This window comes from Eutrigla gurnardus (assembly GCF_963514095.1).
Source record: "Eutrigla gurnardus genome assembly, chromosome: 7".
NCBI classification, from domain to species: Eukaryota; Metazoa; Chordata; class Actinopteri; order Perciformes; family Triglidae; genus Eutrigla; species Eutrigla gurnardus.
The window spans coordinates 20,126,862-20,146,359 of NC_139921.1; the positions used below are offsets into that span (position 1 = coordinate 20,126,862).

The following is a 19,498-nucleotide window of genomic DNA, read 5'->3' on the forward strand; positions in this document are numbered from 1 at the left end:
GTATAACCGAAAAGAAAAATGATGTAATGCAATAATCATGAAATATGACAAGCAAAATACATTAATGGTTAAAAGCAACCACATAATGCAAAAAGAAATATCTGCAGAAGCCTATTCTTCATGTTTCTCTACTGAACTAAACTCCCACTCATCTATAATATTAATTAATACATATTAATGTGTTACCTTCCTGAGCTCTTTGTTACTTTAAAATGTCAGTGATGCTTTGCTCAGAAATAATAATAGACTGTATGAAAATGACAAAAAAAAGAATAGTATGTATGCTTGGGGCTGTATAAACTGCACACTCCATGATGAAACATCAGGATAGGAGTAAAGCATTAACATGTTGACGGATAGCTATTTGAATTGATGTTCACGCTAATTTATGGACAAAGCGTCGCATTAAATGAAAATTAGGTTTGCTAAATAACAACCTACAAATAATGAAGCAATCTAACTTAACGTCACATTTCTACAAGTCGCCCCCTTTCCCATCATGTTCGGGTGAAGTTTAACTGACACATAAATATTCCGACGGCACTTGAAGGCGGCGTCAGGCTGCACTGCATACGCGCCGTGGCGGAGAGTGAAGATGGCGGAGAATAATGTCGAACCAGAGCACGAATGGAGCGACCGGGCCCTGGACACGGCCGAAGATACCCTGGTTGCAATGGAAACCCTGCTGGCCACACTGAGGGCATTTGAAGACGTGCTCAGGCAACAAGAAATGTCCATAGCATCTTCCACAGAGTACTGCGACAACTTCTGTCAGGTAATGTGTACATGCAGCATCGAAGCTACCGTTAGCTTAACGTTAGCTCACCCAGGGTTGTTTTTCTCGCAGCCTGCAAGCTAGCTAATCTGCGACGGCTACTGGCCCGCTAGCTACCTGGTCAAGTTTAGGGTTGGTCTATTACCAGGGAGCTATTGCATAGTGTGTATTTGTATTCATATCCACGTATTGATAATATTTCACGGTAAAGCAATTTAACGTGACATCAGTGGGCTAATCATAATGTACATTGTCAAATGAGTGATATGTTTCCCGTCTGTTGGTACAAGTTGTTACAGTAAGCTAATTGATATAACTCGTTCAGCTTCGTCATATTTCAAAACATACTTGCAAAGCAGGAACCCTAACAGATATGATATGGGTATGCACATGACATACCACAGTTTACGCATCACGCATGATTGCATGTGTGCGGGGCGGGGCGGCATTGCGTTATGTTTATACAAATTGACTCCCTATTGCTGCGTAAGTGTATAGCGAATGCGAAATGTCATGTTTTTCATTTTGAGGTTGTTACCAATCGTTTGCATTGTTCAGCATGCGTTATAGTGTCATAAATTGCGCAGCCAAGGACTTCTGTTTTTTAAAATAAATGTTTTATTGTGGGCTGGCAATGTAATGCTGACATGCCGTAATGTTAACAACATTATTAACAATGGAGACATTCTTATTTGAATTGCCCTCATTCCCAATAAAGAATCGTGAGTGCAATGTCAACACTAACGTTATAACTGGTGACAAAAGGGAAACTACCTAGGTTTCCACCTTCTACCAATCTGATTTTTTTTAAATCACTTTCATTTTCACTGCTCAAGGCAATGTAAGTCTTCCATTAAAAACTTGATTACCAGCCAAAGTTCATACTGGAGAATAGTTATTCATGAGCTGGCTCACTCTGATATTTAATATTTTCCTGTATTTGGATGGTGGCTGCTGTTAAAGTTTAAATGTCTTTCTTACTCGAATGCACAGATGTACATTCACTGAAAGAGATATGTATTGTGTCACAGATTAAACAACATATTTTTTCAGTGAACATCATTTTATAGTGAACAATCGAATCAAAATATCTATGACATCTACCGGTATGTATATGCTGGAATAAATATTGAATCACTCATGTAACAGGTTGCTTTATACATGATATAGCTGAATATGTACATTATATGCATGTATACATGTCAGTTTGCACAATACAGCAGCTTATTTGGCAGTAATATGTACATGATACAAAAAACGGTATAATTAAATAATAAAACATTGAATATATGCCGGTAGTGTAATGTAGTCATGCTAGAAATATTACAGCAATAACCCTTAATTACTGTTTAGCAATTTACTGACTTGGATAAATGTGAACGTACCATTTTTAATTTCTACTCTGTAAAAATGTAATGTTTTTGGGGTTGATATTTCATAACAAAGTTGTGTTAAGTTTACTTTCTGTTGAAGTCGGAAGTAGTCTGGATGTAATTACTACACAGATATGGGTCTCCAGGGTTGAGGCCTCATTCTTGGCTCCCTTCGAGAGGGCACCATATATTTAGACTGAAGGGAATTAATTTCTTGCCTCTGTGGACACGAGCAGCCACCAGCACTGTTCTTCTGTCTGGCAAATGGGACTCCTGGGATATTGATAGTGATGCTGATTTAATGTGTAGTAGCAGCAGGTGACAAACTAGTTTAGAGACACAGATGTTGGCACTTATGTGCCTGGGGACAGTTGACAGTTAAGATAATATGCACTACAAACAAAATTGTGCTCTCTGTTTCTGTACTGGCATTATTCATTTTTATTTCACGTTGGCGTAATTCAGAAAAATACATTTTAATGTTCGACATTTGTTGAATGAAGGACGCAAATTAAGCTTGCATTCATTACTGTCTCACTATTGAAGATTCAGGCTTGTCATATGCTGTCAAGTCAAGTCCCTTCAGGCCCAATCAGGAGCATCTGACACCAGACAGTGTCAGCTGGGATCAGTCAGGTATAGACTGGCATCTTCCCCAGGTGGAAAACCCCCGTTTATGGAGACAAATGTCTCACTCACCTGATCTCTTCTCATCACTGCTGCTTTTTGAAATATTTTTTTTCTGAACATAACTGTTTTTCTTCATTGTTTACATTTATATTATTTTTTGTGTGTGTTTATAGGCACTGATGCACTATGCTGGGAGCAGAAACTCCATGGAGCATGGTCTGCCTCTTCTGGAGGTCTACTGTCTGTCCATAAACTGTTTTGCTGCAGCCCGATCCCACCTCACTGCAGAGTCCGACAGGGTGGCCCTTGTTTTGAAGAGATTAGCTTTGTGAGTACTGAAAAATGAAGCCATTGAAACAAAAACAAATTCAAATTCACAGCAAGTACAGCATGTCTTTTGATACACTTATCAGTTTGTGTTGTGTATAGGAGTGTAACGATACATGTATTCATACTGGAAGTTTTTGGTACAGGTCGTTTAGTTCGGTATGGGACATCTTTTCGGTACACCTTGTGACCCAAACAGCTGTTTGTTTTTACTACTTGCACACACGGAACAGAAATTCTGGAGCACAAGTTTTACCCAGAAAGTTGTAGCAGTGCAGTGGTTGATGTTAGTTGTAGAATGCTAGTTGGTTTAGCCTGGTATTATTGACAACATGCCAGTATTTGAGTTAAAGTAAGAATGATGGCCAATAAGCAACTGTTGAATGCCAATAATTTCCAAAATAAATGTAAAAAAAATAGTAATTTTCTTAAATGTATTTGTTTTTCCCCATTGTGCCAAACCATGACCCGAAAACCTTGAATTCTGCGTAACGTCACACCCCTAGTTGTGGAGCACTTTAATTGTTCAGTATATGGATTTAAGTTGAAAGGTTCTTCTAGTCTTTAATAGGCTGGCAACACAAGCCTGTGATTATGAGTTTGCCTAGCATTATTTCAGGCATTTGCTTCAAACATTTCACTTAGGCTGTACAGTGGATGATGGACAGTTCTGTTCTGTTTCTTCTACCACAACACATTTAGGTAGACTCACAGACTGTAGTCAGTTGAGTTTAATATGCCCCGACTTCATATTTTTTTCATGGTTTTAGAACTGTCCATAATTATCATAGCTAACTGAAATCATTGTCATCTTATTTTTTATTTCTTGCAGGAGCTGTTTTGAACTGTTGCTGTCAGTGCCTGAGAACGAAATCCCATATGAAGCCTGGGTTCAGTTCCACCACTCTGTTCAGGTAGAGGACCATATTTCTAAACATTATTTGCTGATGGGTTGCAGACTTAAATCCTGGAGAAAAATAGATTGGATTCTTTTCGCCACTTTGTTTGTTCATTCCTCTGCTGGTGTTGCGAAGAGCCTTCTGATAGGAAGCTTGTGAAGCCTGAGAAAAAAATGCACCCAAGCTGGTGTTTTGTTTTAGTTTGCTCCTTGTTGAGTCTAAACCAACAGTGTTATAACCTCTAACTCACAGTTGGAAATGAAAAAACGCTTGCTGAACAAAACTATACTGGACTACGATATACTATGAGGAGTCATGTGAACACATTACCATCTATCTAGACAGATGGATAGATAATACAATACACTGGGACATTATCTCATGACTTTATCAGATAGTAGTAGTGGAAGCACCACTGTGTAGGAAAATATGGCTTAATCTATTAGGTATTTTTAATGGTCTAGTTTTCAAGAGGTTGAACGAATGGTTCTTTTAAATTTGTTTTTAGAACATTTTTTATTGTCTATTGCAGATTGCCCATGATACCTTGTTAGAGTATGGAAGCACAGACCTCCAAGCCTTACTCCAGATCACAGGAGAAGGAGGAGCATGGAGTAATCCTGTCCTTACGTTTCTCCTCACCGGCCAGCCCACCAACCTAGAGGAAGGTTGGGATCTATTTACCTTATCTGGGTTATTTCATTTGGACATGCCAGCACAGGTTTTAGTGCTTGCCATGTCGTGGTAGTTTGCTAATCGGATCTATTTTGCTTCCTCTTGCCAGTTGATGCATACATCAGCTTGGAGGGCGAGGGCTTCATGGAGATGCGAGTGAAGCACCTGGAGAAGATGGGTGAAGTGGCCAAGGCAGTGGTGCTGGCCAAAGCTTGCACTGAATGCAGCTCCATCTCCAACCAAGCTACATTTCGTCAAACATACGTCTCTCTGCTTTGTCACCTGCTGCCAAATGAAGAGGCCATCATGGAGGTAATATACCACATTGAACAGGGAGATGCATCTGACTTTCAGTTGTTGGCATGATGCTCTTTTAGCACAGTCATACATTTGTGCCTCCTTTTTTGTCAACTGTGATACAATGTTGCACAACAGCAATGATTCTCATAGGAAGTTATGTTACTGTGTATGTACTCTTTAGAAATGTCACCAACAGTGTGACAAAGTATGTAAGTGAGAAGTTGTCAAACCAACCTGTAGGATTTTCTGAAAGTAAAACACAGTAAATTCTGTGAAACTGAGTCACTGAGATAATCATGATGGATTCTATTACAGAAATGGGTGACTATCAAAACACTTTAAAATCAGTGGTCTCAAACCAGGACTGCTATTTATCCACATATTGAGTTAAATGTAAAACATACTACATGTTGCGATCAAGATTGCATGAGAGGTCTGAATATTGCTGTAGGGGTAACAGCAGGCTGTCAGACTCGGTCGGAATCCAGATGAAGTGCCATCTATTGTCAACAGTCTCTCTCTCTCACACACACGTACACACACACACACACACACATACACGTACACACACACACACAGGAAAAGCAATTCTTCTCCTCTATTATTATTAAATTAATATAAAAATGAGGACATATTTGCAAGTCAAACCTTTTTCTAATAAGCATAAAAAGGTGTCTATTTATAAAGTGCAGCATCACCAAAAATAGAGCTCCAACTACACATTCATGGAGCTTTCTGGCTTTTAGTTTGAAGACTCAAAAACCTGCTACAGTTTACAGTTTACATAGTTGTGGTATCTGTTCTGTCATTCCACCACTGCTTTCTGATCATAAGGAGTTGTCAATGATGTCTGCAATTTTCAGGTGTTTATTTTCATAACCCACAGATAATTGATATAAAGGATTGAACATGTATAGGTATTAGACGTTTGATATCCGTATTTTAAATTGAATAATCCCTGGAGGGTTTGTTGTCTGTCATGTTGTTTCCTAAGCAGTCTATATTGTGTTTCCTCCCTGAACAGATATCCAGACTTGACTGTAAGGATGTACTGGAGATCACATGTAATTTGGAGACAGAGGGCGAGGAGAACACCGCCTTCATCTTGTGCACAACTTTCCTGACACAGCAGCTTCAGCAGCAGAGCCTTTACTGCTCCTGGTGAGTCATCCCTGTTTGGGGCCAAGTCGTTGTATGGACTCATGTACATTATGTATTTATGACTACAGTCAAATATACGATTTCTGAACAAATAAGTTGTTTCTTCTTTGTTGTTGTGATAAGAGAATATGATAAAGAATATATAGAATATTACTTAATTTTCTTGTCTTTTTTTATCCAAAGGGAGTTGACCCTGTTGTGGAGTAAACTTCAGAGAAGGATCGACCCCTCATTGATGTCTCTTCTGGAGCGATGCCTTCAGCTTGGTGCCATTGCCAAAACGGCCCACCATTTGCTTTGCTTGGTCCGTATCATTCAGACAGAGGTGAGCCCAACTTCTATATTGTCCATTTTTATGGTCAATTTCATTTGTTACATTAGTTATATTAGGCTCCTTTTTCAGTCAAGCCACGTTTCCACCAAGCATTCAGTTCGTTACACATTAGTAGGTTTACTTTCGGTGTTTACATTTGTAAAAGTCATGGCTGGCAGGAACTAAACTGAGGAACTAAAAGCTTTCTTAGCAAGGCTTTCCTTTTTGTGTTTCCAACACTTCTGAAGAAACAGAAAAAATAGCCAAATTAGTCTGATGCACACAATTTTCACATATGAGGGAACAAACACAGTATCTGATGTTTAATGTTTGTTTAAGGATGGAGGCATAAGTTGGAAAAGGAGACTGTAAACATCCTGTGTTCAAAATAGATGATCTTTGTGAATGGAGATTATTGAAGCAGTCCGAGGGTTGAATTTAACCACTGAGCATGGCAATGCTGCCCCAATAGTTTCTGGGCCATCAGAAAGTATTGCCACCAAAGCGGGGGCTTTTGGGGACCCAGGGACTATGAAGAACAGAGGAACTCAATTTAGACTATTTGGGTGGTGTGGTAGAGGTTAAAGAGACTTACACTGCACAATCCACCCCATTGAGTGCTACAGTACAGCTACTTTTTTTGTCTTTCTAAAAGTGTGGAGTCACTCTTTATCCCAAGTTGAGAAAGTACTATCATCCCAATGTGACTGCATTCATTATTTTCATTTTGAATAGCAGTGTGATGAATGTTAATGTGCGATTTACATAATAGGAAGTAGGAATTAATGCAAATGATGTCTCTCATTTTCAGACGGAGGAAATGGGGATACCTGCCTCAGTAGAACTGTGTGTCAAAGCCCTTCAACTTCCAAAGCAGGATGACTCAGATATAAGGATCTCTGTCTGTAAGACAGTGTCCTGCCTTCTTCAATGCGACCTTGAAGTGCTGCGTGCCTGCCTACTCACAGAGTTCCTGCTTGGTCCCAGCCAGGAGGTCTTTGGGTCACTTGAAGAGCTTTACATGCGCCCAGACCAAAAGCATGACCAGGAAAATGAGGTCATTCCCAACTCACTGCGCTGCGAGTTGCTGCTCGCTCTGAAAGCATACTGGCCTTTTGACCCCGAATTCTGGGACTGGAAAACTCTCAAGTATCACTGCATCTCCCTTCTAGGGTTGATGCCGGAGTCTGAGGGGGAGGAGGAGGAGGCTGTAGTCAAACAAGAGAAAGGTACACAGGAAATCGCAGTAAAAGTGGAACCTGAGCATCAATACAGTATAAATGGAAGTGTTGACGGGTATGAGCACCAGGATAAAAAGCAGTCTTCTAACTTACTCGAAATACCAGGAGGATCCGAGACAAAGGCACCCAAGTTCTGCTGTAAGATTTGTAAGCGGCCCGTCACTGACAACCAAATCATTCACCACTCTAAAAGACATGCAGAGGACAACAGCCACCCCTGCCCTGTGTGCTTGGAAAAGTTTAAGAGCAGAAAGGAACTTGTTCCTCACCTGAAAGAACACGTACAGAGTGAAACACATTTGGACAAAAACGGCATAAAGACAGAGGACGGGCAGAGACGGGTGGATGAGGATGATGATATTGAACCTGGCGAGATCACCGTTGACCCTTCCTTAATGCAGTATTATGAATCCACACATGATCCAGACGTGCTGCACCACATCGTTCAACAAGCCAAAACGGTGACGGAGAAGAATGTGGACAATGACGAGCATGTAACATTCGAATACATCGACGAGCACTTCAGGGTGCAGAACCGGGACGAGTATCCGTGTCCGGGAACTGGGTGCACTCGGACGTTTAAACATTCCAAGTACCTATATGTACACTTAAAGTCGGAGCACAAAGATGATGACAATGTGAAACACTTTCAACAGGTGAGAGACAAGCGGGAGAAGTGTGTCTTTTGTAGACGCCATTTTGTCTCCGCATACCATCACCGCAAACACCGACGCGTTCACTATGGCGATCGGCCTTACACGTGTGTGGTTATGGGTTGCGGTGCTCAGTTTAGAACTTCCAATGAACTCGTCACACACAAACAGACCCATGGCTATCACCTAAGTTTCCAATGTGAGCTCAAAGGCTGTTACGTCACTTACTCCGACCTGGGACAAATCTATCACCATGAAGCACAGCATTTCAGAGATGCCGCGTTTACCTGCTCTAGTGCTGAATGTAGTCAATACTTTTTATCCAAAAAGGAATTCATACAGCATTTATCCACACATAACATCACCTTCTCGGAAGAAGACTTTGAGGCTCAGAGGAGGGCAAAGCGGAAACTCCTTCAGATGGTTACTGAAGCGACACCACACCTTACTAAGTCAGTTGATACAAAAGAGACTGCAAATGGAGGTGTCGTAAGCTCTTCCGCAGTAAGTTGTGCCTCCTCTTTGCATGCATCCACCAGCAAGGAGCCCAAAACAACAATGATTGACAGCAAGGAGCCCAGAACAACCATGACCGACCGCAAGGAGCCCAAAGCAACAATCACCGCGGTTGCTGTGTGTTTTGATGGAAGCAAGTTCACCTGTGGTTTTGAGAAGTGTGGCATGAGTTTCTCCAGAGCCAGAGATGTCCAGAGGCATCTTAAATGTGCCCACCCAGAACACCTTAAACTGGAGAACAAAGAGCACAAACATGACAAAGAGCGGGGCTCAAAATCTAAAGGGATAAAGACTGAAACTGAGCCAGACACAAAGGAAAAGGGCAAAGATGATCTCTCAACTCCATTTCAACCGGTGGAGGCTGGCAAAGAAGGAAAAGAAACCACTCTTTCCCAAAACAATGACTCAAACGCATTAAACCTTCAAACAAAAAATGATGCTCTGAGTGAAATTCTTAGTGGACTCCGTAGACTGGACCTGAATTCTTCATCACCTCACAGTTTGACAAGTGAGCTCCCTCAGTCCATCCCAGACTCTAATTCATCACAAATATCTCTTCATCAAGCAATCATGGCAATGCCTCCTGTTGTGTTGCCTCAAAAGGAGCCCCCTCCCGAGGAAATGGTGAAAGTCAAAACTGAACCTGCATCATCAGCAGATGAGGAAGGCGGGGTTGAATCATTAGCCAATGCTAAGCCATATATCTGTGAGATGAAAGGTTGCAGCTTTAGGACTGCTCAGAGTTACAGCTTACAGCGGCACTATAACACCAGACACGGCCGCACTGTTGAACAGGCCAAAAGGTTAACTTCTCTGAAAACGACATCTTTTAAGCCTTACGTGTGCCATCTTTGTTCCAAAAGTCACAGAGAAAAACACGTCTTGAGGACCCACTATGCTCAGGTGCATAACCTGAGTGAGACTTTGGTGGACAAAATGAGCTGTGCATCTAAACGGTCTGAAGGAAACACAGACCCCCAACAACCTACATCTCAGCACTTGACAAACGATGGTCTAAAAGTATGGAAGAAAGAGATCCCTAAGTTGCAACGTCAACAGGTTAAAAAAAACTCAACCGTAGTAAGTGAAAATGGACAACGCGTTGACAATCATTCCCCATCTGAAGAGGAAGGAGAGGATGAAGCAGTGATCAAAGAGGAAGACAACGAGAAGAAGGTAGAAGGTGAGGAGAAGACCACACAACAGGTCAGAACGACGAGACGTTTGGTAGCCAAAAGTAATCTCTGCTATATATTGGATAAATTCAGTAAACCCTTTCATTGTGTAGCAAAGAATTGTGATGCTGCTTTTTCCACCCAGGGAGGCCTTGTGCGCCACCTACAGTTGATACATCATTACAATCGCTCTCAGCTCTTGTTGGAAAAAGATTTTGATGCACATAGCACTCCAGAAGTCCGAAAAGAGCCTGCCAAGAAAAGGCCTCTCCCAAGCTCTGATGAACCTCAGCCCCAGTACAAGTGTCACTTTGCCAACTGCACTGCTTCCTACCACCTTAAAAGCAGCCTAGTGCGTCACACTCGTGATGTCCACTCACAACCACCAGAGCTAATAAGATGCAAGTTTGAAGGCTGCACAAGAGCGTTCAGCCACGATGATGCACTTAAAAAACATACACTTTATAGTCACTGTGAATACTACGATTCACTGGTGGTACGTCTGCAGAGCACTCACAAAAAGTCTATTACTGGATGCCAAAAGAAGCTTATTGTCGCACCACAAAGTCCTCAGAAAGAAGATCCTGGTTCAACGACTACACAGGCTGAGGGATCGAGTCCCAAACCCGAAGTGACTGTCCAGTCAGAGGAAACGGGTGACGAGGCTGTTGAGGAGAACAAAGGGTCAGGCGAAAAAAAGAGAGCCAAAAGAAATTGTTACAGCCGTTATGTCTTCAGGTCTCATGAAGAAGCACTACAGATGTGCCAAGACCGCTGCATGCGCTCGGCCTACCCATGCATGGTCCAGAACTGTGATTCTGTTGTCACATACCTGAACAGCTTGCACCGCCACTACCTGAGGGTTCACCACATGCGTCGAGAAGATCTAGTTAAGAATGGAAATGAGCTGGTTTTTACTGCTGAGAAGCTCGAGGAATTGATTCAGAAGAAGTCGGCCAGGCAAACAGTTACAGGAGCGTGTTCCCCTAATGGAGTTCGCAAAATGGAGTATCAGGCAGAGCCAGAAAACACAGGGGGGCTGCCTGTACCCATGAGCTTACACTCCATCAAGGCAGACACCCACGGGGACGATAATCACGCTCCTCTGGGATTCCCAGAGGAGGAAGAGGAGGAGCCGCCACCTGTCGAGAGAAATGCCGTCCTTGTTGGAGCAGATGAGGTTCTGTACGGTGAGCCGAGCACCGGTGGGCATACTGAAGACTCGGCTGCAGTGGCACAGAACAGTCAGAAACCGGAGGAGAGATTAAGCTTAGATAAAATCAAACCTCTTCTTCGTTCCCTCACTGTTGACCTCTCACCGCCCTGCTCATTGCGTTTAACTGCTGAGGAGGGCTTCCAAGACGTTGCAAACACCAAGGACGGTGGTAAACTGTTGAACGGATCAGCTCTGTTGCCCACTGCTCCTGTTCGCCAGCCACTAAAACGGAAAAATGAATTGTCTGAACCGCCTACAAACTTGAAAGACACTTTGCCTTGTAGTCCTTCTCCACGCCCTTTTGACATTGCAGCATATAAGCCTATGGGCTTTGAGTCCTCGTTCTTGAGGTTCATACAAGACACGTCGCCGAAAGACAAAAATGCAGTGCCGGTGAAACGGCGAGACTCTTTCAGACGCAGTTGCTCAGTTAAGGAGAACAACCAGCTGGGAATCTCTCACACCCGCAACAGACGCACTCATTCCCCATTGCTCAAGCCCCACGTTATGCCTGGAGACTTGACATCAGTCCAAAACTTAAAGTCCATCTTGGACAAAGCCCTGGCTGGGTGTGGGGACCTGGCTATTAAGCAGCTTCAGTACCTCAGACCTGTGGTGGTCCTGGGGAGACCAGTGTGCACCACCACCCTGCCCGAACTCTTCCCAACAGACACCAATGGCAAAATGCTTCTCGGAAGTTAGTTGAACTGAGCACCTTTTTTAGCATAGCTATGGCAAGTTACTTTGCATTTTCACAAGCATTACCAGTACTTTTCTTTCTCCCAAAATATTACTATTGTGTTTTTTAAGTTGCCAAACTGAAGAATTATAGAAATTAAATTAGCATTAAGATAAAAAAAAGCAGCTTAAATAGTGCACATGAGATCCAAGTGGAGATGTTTTGTCATCATGTTGTACAAAATCACTCTGATAACACCTGTTATTTTAACTAATCACGATCACAAGTGTATATACTGTAGTTCTCAAAGATAATGTACAGATTTTTGAATAGTTAGAAATGGTCAATAGCGTAATGCAAGACCTTCTCAGTTGTGTGAAAATATGACTGAAAAAACATTTCCTTACTAAAGAAAAAAATACTCGAGGAATTGGTTATTTTTCACCTCAGTTTATATTAAAGCAGTGTTTGGATTCAGTGGACAGATGTTGGCAGACATGTATCTAACACTTTCTAAAGAAATAAATGTGGAAATGAATGTAAAGTCCTTTACTTTCTAAATTGTGTAAATTACTTGTTTTTTTATATACAAAAATCACAGTGATGGACGTCTTAAGAGCTCTTTGCTAAATTAAAAATACACTTAACTAATTCATTTAAAATCTGTGTTGTGTGTCTGTAATTCCACTGGAATATAGTATTTTAAGATGGTACACAGTGAGGTACTATTATCAGAAATGTGGATAAAATCGAAGTTTCCTTATGATTTTAAAAACATCTTTTCAAGTGAGAATTGCGGTGTGGGGGTGTGTGAGCCTGGACTATGCTATTATTTTTATGAAGTGTATGCGTTAAGTCAGTTAGTGGTAATCTTACAGTTCGAGTGAAACTAGGAACCTAATGAATCCATGTCATGCCTGTTTGTCGAGAAGGGAGCTGAATAAACACTCCGAAAATGTTGGTGAGGGAAAACTGGCATGACTATTTTCAAGGGGGTCCCTTGACCTCCCACTTCAAGATATATGAATGAAAATGGGTTCTATGGGTACACAACACTTGAGGCTATTTACATTCAGTTCTTTGCATGCAGTGTAAATGTGTTATTTTTGCCTTTTTTCAAAATGGTGTATTTGAATATTTCGGCATACTGAGGTCCCTAAACAATCTTGGAATTGCATAAATGCCAAATGGGTATGACTGGAAAGCCAAAACATAGTGGTCATATCATTGTAGCGGGACCACGTTTCATGTCACTTTATGAAACTTCCACAATAACCATGAACTTGTGACTGAGAGCGTTGAGAGAAAAAAATTATAGATGCCAAATCATTGCTTCCTTTTCTCTTTTTTGCTCAAAGTCTCTGTGTTATTTGATAATTTTTGTATCATCATCATCATTCTCAAGTGGGTAAAATGGTTACATTTCTAACCAAACATCACAATTTGTTTTAATTTAATTCAATTTAAATGTATTTAATTGGGTGTGCCACAGCTTCTCCATAGTTCTGAGGACCCGAGTGCCCCCTACAGGTTATGATTTTTTTCCCACTGATTATTTTTACTAGTATTAAGTTTTTACTATTTACTAGTAGTGGTAATAATATCCTTCACGGACCCTGAACTTTTATTTTTCTTTTAAAGGAAGATGAGGTATTGAAAAGTAAACGGCTGCCCCCTTTTCCCATACGTGTTCTACTCTTGTCGCGCTGTGAGGGTTCAGACAGAAAGTCAAAGTCCACTGTATATCAAAAAAAAAAATGTATCTGGTGTTTCTGCACCCATTTGTTCGTATTAAGATTTGTTTTGTTTTGTTTTTTTAACTCAAATGAGTTCCCCGCAACTACCATAAATCCGTGGCGGAACCAAAGTTATAGTAGTCGTTTCTACGGGGGTAGAATTCGCTGTCGCACCTCGCGGTCAGAGTCGCATCTCGCATGAATGGAATGATATTAGCTATAAAAGCCTTAACTTAGGAATTGGAACTGGATGCGTGAGCGTCCTAGTTAAAATTTGTAGACGGTTGTCTTGGGTTCTAACGTACAGTAGGAGCAGTATTCCCTTTATTCAACTTTAAAGTGTTGTCTCTCCGTTTGTGTGTAGAGTGGAAGCTAAGTAGCTGCTAGCCTAGCCTGAAACTACCAGTCAGGCTAGGCAACGTTAACATTACCGTTAGCCCGCGAGCTAATCAGCCCTGCTCCCACAGCATAGACCAAAAACAGCAATGATGGTTGAAAGTATATTTGACCTGCCGGTGGAGAAGCAGATATTTTATGCTGTTTTGGGATTTTCGTGGACGGTGTATCTATGGGAGGCATACCTTTCTTACAGACAGGTAAGTTGATCTGTCAGCATCACGACTCAAGTTCCTGCTTTTTTCAAACGTCCTCGCAAACTGAAGAGTAACAAAAAATGAAGTATTTTACACGTAATGATATGACTCCATTTATATAAGTGGAATGTTTACTCATTTACCTGCTATACAACATCAATGTTGACATTTTCAGATTGTTAGAAATGGCCCGTGTTTATGTTCCTCTAGAAACGTGGCAGAACGTGATGGAGGCTTAATCAAAAGAGTCTTAAAATAGCTTACTTTGACAGCACGAACAAACGGACAGGGCAAGAACAGTTTCCAAAGTTGCTTCTTTCTATTGCAGTAATTTTCCAGGCAAATATAAATCATACAACAAATTGAATCTATCCAAAAGCAGGGGGCCTTAAAACCTGTTTATTGTTGGTCAATTAGAATTAAGAGCTAGATTTTAAAAACGGATAAAAAGAGAATAAATATGTGCTTCTGGAGCATAAATATCAGCAAGAATCAAGAAGGATTAAGTATAAAATGTGAAAAACATTTTTTAATGAAAGCTAATTATGAAAATGTTTTCTGATGATGTCCTGTATGTGTTTGAAATTTGTAGCATGTGTTAATAGTAAAATGAACTGATAACTGCTGATCCCTTCACAGAGGAGTATATACAGATCAACAACACACGTGCCACAGGAGCTCGGAAAGATCATGGACTCTGAAACATTCGAGAAGTCACGTCTTTATCAGCTGGATAAAAGCAACTTCAGCTTTTGGTCTGGACTCTATTCTGAGACTGAAGGGACGGTATGACAACCAGTAAATTAAAAGTCATAGGTTGTTTGTCTTGTACTCTAACAATCAATCTACTGATGATGTGTGATAGGTGGGCTGCGAGTGTCATAAAGTCTTTGTTTTGTTGTGTTTTGTTGTGTATTGTTACCATGTATATTTAGTTTAACATAGTAATTTTAATTATTTATGTTCATGCCACATGTTTAATTTGATATGTAACGGTCTTGTGGTGTTCTCTAAACGTTTTAGTTGATCCTCCTCCTGGGTGGAATCCCATTTCTGTGGGGAGTTGCTGGTTCTGTGACGACTCGCATAGGATTTGGTTCAGACTACGAGATCACCCAGTCGCTCGTGTTTCTGACGCTTGCCACCCTGTTCAGTGCCTTTACTGGACTTCCCTGGAGTGTGTACAACACATTTGTCATTGAGGAGAAACATGGCTTCAACCAGCAGGTACGCTTTCTGATCATCACTCACACTCTCAAAGCCTGATATGTTTTTTAGTTTCCTTTCTAATTAAATACAGCAGATGCTTGATTGATCTGCTTGATATCATGGCGGTTATAATTGATTGCAACCAACAAGCATCTAACATATGATATGTCCCACTATCATCCTCTCATAAGCCCCAAAGCTGCAATGGACATTGTGTGTTTAGCTGTATTTTGTTAAAATCATAACTATAAGAAGCCTATAAAGCATGGAGATGGAGAGCAGATATTAAATAATGCTATGTGATGTCATTATTTTTCACTGTGAAAGCTTGTCCCTATTAGAGTCCATTATAACAGATCTGAGTTCAGGCAGACCAAAGCAGTTTTCTCTGAACTACAAACTTGTTAAAGCCAGCTATGAAGTCTAATGGGATTATTTGATTCCTAAAAGATCAAAGGTTTAAGAGCCAGACCACTGTTAGTCATCCATAGAAATGTGCACACACAGACACACACGTTTTCTATTGTCCAACACTGTCTTTCTTAAATTAATGTCTTGTGCTCCTCTCAGACTTTGGGCTTCTTCCTGAAGGATGCTGTGAAGAAATTTATTGTGACCCAGTGTATCCTGCTGCCTGTCACCTCGCTGCTCCTCTATATCATCAAGATTGGTGGAGACTACTTTTTCATCTATGCCTGGCTCTTCACCCTGGCTGTTTCTCTGGTTAGTGCTGCGTTCAACCTTGTGCTCTCCTGTAAACAATGTATAAAAGGCATCTTTGCTTCATAAAGGACTCGCTCTGTAGTTACACTTTGGCTGTTTGTTTGGTACTAACAATCCATCATCATGCATCTCCTTTGCTCATGTGTTCTCAGGTACTTGTAACGATCTATGCTGACTACATTGCTCCCCTGTTTGACAAGTTCACTCCTTTGCCAGAAGGAGAGCTGAAGACAGATATTGAGGATATGGCCAAGAGTATAAGCTTCCCCCTCACTAAGGTTTATGTAGTTGAAGGTAAAGTAAGACTCCTTAATCCCACATGTTCACATCTGTATCTGTATGACTGTTAGATCACCAAAGCCAACCATTTTCACATTATTAACATTTTCAAGGTATGTTTAGCATTTCTCCAGCTTTGTAGATACACCACTGAAATGTTCCCAAATGTTTTTCTATATCTCCAGGTTCTAAGCGTTCATCTCACAGCAACGCCTACTTCTATGGTTTCTTCAAGAACAAACGCATCGTATTGTTTGACACTCTGCTGGAAGACTATTCGCCTCTAAACAAATCCGGAGAACCACAGCCTGAGCAGCCAGAGAGAGATGATGCATCCAGTGAATCAAAAGCCAAGCCCAAGGTTACATAGCCATAAACTTTATTCAGAGATGTTTGTATTGCTTTCATGACTCGATCAACCACCTTTACCATCAACAGTGATTGGACATCCACATAAAAGATGGCAAATGTTCCTTTTAAGATTCAAAAGCACATGTGTTAAATGTGGCTGTATGGATCCCTGTGACTTGTCTGTGATATGATTGTTTTTGTGTTGTCTTTTTGTGTTATTCAAAAAAATGTTTTACCTAACATACTTTTTACAGAACAAGAAACAAGGATGCAACAATCCAGAGATCCTTGCTGTCCTGGGTCATGAGCTTGGCCACTGGAAGCTGGGCCACACTGTCAAGAACATAGTCATCAGTCAGGTGATTAATTTTGTCCCTGATTATTCTCATGATGTCTGATCTAAAACAATACGTATAGTTTAATAAGTCCGTGTGCTACAAATGATCAAATGCAGAACTTTAGTTGTCAGGTGATATGCAAATAACACCTGCTGACTCTGTTCTTTCTGCAGATGAATTCCTTCTTGTGCTTCTCCCTGTTCGCTGTCCTGATTGGACGTAAGGAGCTGTTTGTAGCTTTTGGCTTCAATGACAGCCAACCCACATTAATAGGCTTGATGATTATCTTCCAGTTCATCTTTTCCCCGTACAATGAGGTGAGTGTGGAACTGATAAATATTGCCTCCATCCGTTTTTGAGCTGTTGAGTTATTTATTCATTATTTCATTACAGATGTCTTTGACGATTCAAATTGTATGTTTGTCTTTGCAGCTCCTGTCCTTTTGTCTGACAGTCCTGAGTCGCAGGTTTGAGTTCCAGGCGGATGCTTTTGCGCGTGCCATGGGCAAAGCCTCCGAGCTCTATTCTGCCCTCATCAAGCTCAACAAGGACAACCTGGGCTTCCCCGTGGCTGATTGGTTGTTCTCCATGTGGCACTATTCCCACCCTCCCCTCCTGGAGCGCCTCAGAGCACTGGGCAGCATCAAGCAGGACTGACGACGGGGCTGGAAGAGGGAGGTGCGACCGCCGCCTCCTCCAAAGGGTCCCCGCAGACCGGTCCTGGCCCTGTGATGCCCTCTGGTCTTTTTCTACCTATCTGCCCCCCAACCTCACCCCCCACCGTGTTTTATCTTCTTTTAGTAATTTCTGTACTTGCCATACATTTTTATTTTCTTCCCTTTTTGAAAACTTTGTTTTAAACAAAACCAAAACATATCAGCACAAGCCAGGCTTAAAAATAACTCTTGACTGAACTGAAGTTGAGCTCTTTCTCTGGAGACACCAAATATGCACTTGCTGAGAGCAATGCATCTGGGCAATGTGTGTTTCTCAAAAGCTGTTGTCAGATCACAAGTCACATTTTGCAGATTGATCTGAAGGTTTGGTTTCTGACATTTTATTTCTCTACAATTTGATTGATTTGATTACATTTCTTTTTTAGAATAAAAAAAGAACACAGTTGTGAGAACAATGTTTGACATGCCATTTCACTTACATCATTGTGTTTCTGTTATGATGCATGCATGACATCCATCTGTTAAGTCATAAAGGTATTTTTTAAGCTTATAAAATGGTCAATCCCACAGTTTTTGTTTATTGTAGATTTTTAAAAAATGAACTCTGGACATAATGCTTTATGCAGATATACAGGCCAGAATTTGACATGTCTCTCAAGTGCAACTGTTGTCTCCAGGCAAGCTCAAGAGTGAAAACAATAATAGAGTAATCAGCTCAAATTCTCAGTATTGCAAGAGGATGCTTTGTCACAGTGAAAAATATGTGAGTGCCTCTAATGATCTGTTTTGTTCCGATGATGGACGCATTATGAACAGAGCAGTGCAGAAAGTGTCTCTTTTTTTTTTTTTTTTTTTTACATGCACTGGGGGGGGCCTTGTTTTATTTTTCTTAAAGCACTTGCTTGCAGACAGGGTTCCAACCATATCTGTACATATGTAACGTTAATGAGTAGAATAATGGCGTATGATGTGAATTGTGAAAAAAGTTGAATGTGTTTGAAATTTTAAGTTGATGCTTTTCTTAGTTTCTTCTCTTGGTTTTGGGCCAGAGTGAGCCCAGACTTCCCTAAGTATTTATAGTGGACTAGGGAAAGGGGGTCTGTGAGGTTCCTTACACCATATAAACCGGTGTTTGGTTTTGTCAGCGAGGGGACTGTAATTTCTTTGTTGCATTGAATAAAATATTTCAAAGCATTCCTTATGGTCGATGGTTTTATTTATTAAATACAGTTAAAAAATAAATTGTAAGCTTATTTTTATTAAGCGCATGGCTGTATTCTTTATTATGTCTTGCCTAGAAAACATGCCTATACTTTTCATGAGTTTAGCATTTAATGCCTGCAATACTTCTGTAATATGGCATATTTTAATAAATGGATAACTTTACATGTGTGTACTGCAGTGTTTTAAGGTCTTCGGTCTAATTTTTTTGTCAAAAATATGGGGGAAATTAAAAGAATTAAACGTTTGTGACAGTTATTCAAACAGTAATGTAGACTAAAATAATTTATTGTTGACAGAGAAATTGGAACTAAATAATATATGACAAAGAAAACCGAAAATCTGCATATTTGTATGTGGTATCTGGTCAAATCAACAGCGCTTGTAAAATCTACTTTGTAATAAATACAGAAATGAAACGTCCGGTATTGACGTGAC

At 40.8% G+C, this 19,498-nt stretch overlaps 2 protein-coding genes across 2 annotated transcripts; both read left to right on the forward strand.

Annotated features, from left to right (window-relative positions):
* Positions 1-527: 527 nt before the first annotated feature.
* rlf (RLF zinc finger) lies at positions 528-12,595 on the forward strand. The gene is made up of 8 exons (XM_084014206.1): positions 528-775; positions 2,952-3,106; positions 3,938-4,019; positions 4,537-4,672; positions 4,789-4,991; positions 6,004-6,140; positions 6,324-6,465; positions 7,265-12,595. Exons 1-8 carry the CDS (start codon positions 596-598, stop codon positions 11,954-11,956), a joined length of 5,727 nt encoding a protein of 1,908 aa, XP_083870332.1. The 5' UTR covers positions 528-595; the 3' UTR covers positions 11,957-12,595.
* Positions 12,596-13,854: 1,259 nt separating this feature from the next.
* Positions 13,855-19,033, forward strand: zmpste24 (zinc metallopeptidase, STE24 homolog). Its single transcript, XM_084013180.1, has 9 exons — positions 13,855-14,265; positions 14,902-15,048; positions 15,286-15,489; positions 16,042-16,194; positions 16,347-16,488; positions 16,659-16,834; positions 17,079-17,183; positions 17,336-17,479; positions 17,595-19,033. Exons 1-9 carry the CDS (start codon positions 14,155-14,157, stop codon positions 17,817-17,819), a joined length of 1,407 nt encoding a protein of 468 aa, XP_083869306.1. The 5' UTR covers positions 13,855-14,154; the 3' UTR covers positions 17,820-19,033.
* The last annotated feature ends 465 nt before the right edge of the window (positions 19,034-19,498 follow it).

Excerpts from the sequence above, each read along its gene's own strand:
- zmpste24 (XM_084013180.1), top strand. The coding sequence starts at position 14,155 with ATGATGGTTGAAAGTATATTTGACCTGCCGGTGGAGAAGCAGATATTT. Across the intron at positions 16,195-16,346 it reads TCACCCTGGCTGTTTCTCTG|GTACTTGTAACGATCTATGC; the intron begins GTTAGTGCTGCG and ends ATGTGTTCTCAG. Across the intron at positions 16,835-17,078 it reads AATCAAAAGCCAAGCCCAAG|AACAAGAAACAAGGATGCAA; the intron begins GTTACATAGCCA and ends TACTTTTTACAG.
- rlf (XM_084014206.1), top strand. The coding sequence starts at position 596 with ATGGCGGAGAATAATGTCGAACCAGAGCACGAATGGAGCGACCGGGCC. Across the intron at positions 4,673-4,788 it reads GCCCACCAACCTAGAGGAAG|TTGATGCATACATCAGCTTG; the intron begins GTTGGGATCTAT and ends TCCTCTTGCCAG. Across the intron at positions 6,466-7,264 it reads TCCGTATCATTCAGACAGAG|ACGGAGGAAATGGGGATACC; the intron begins GTGAGCCCAACT and ends TCTCATTTTCAG.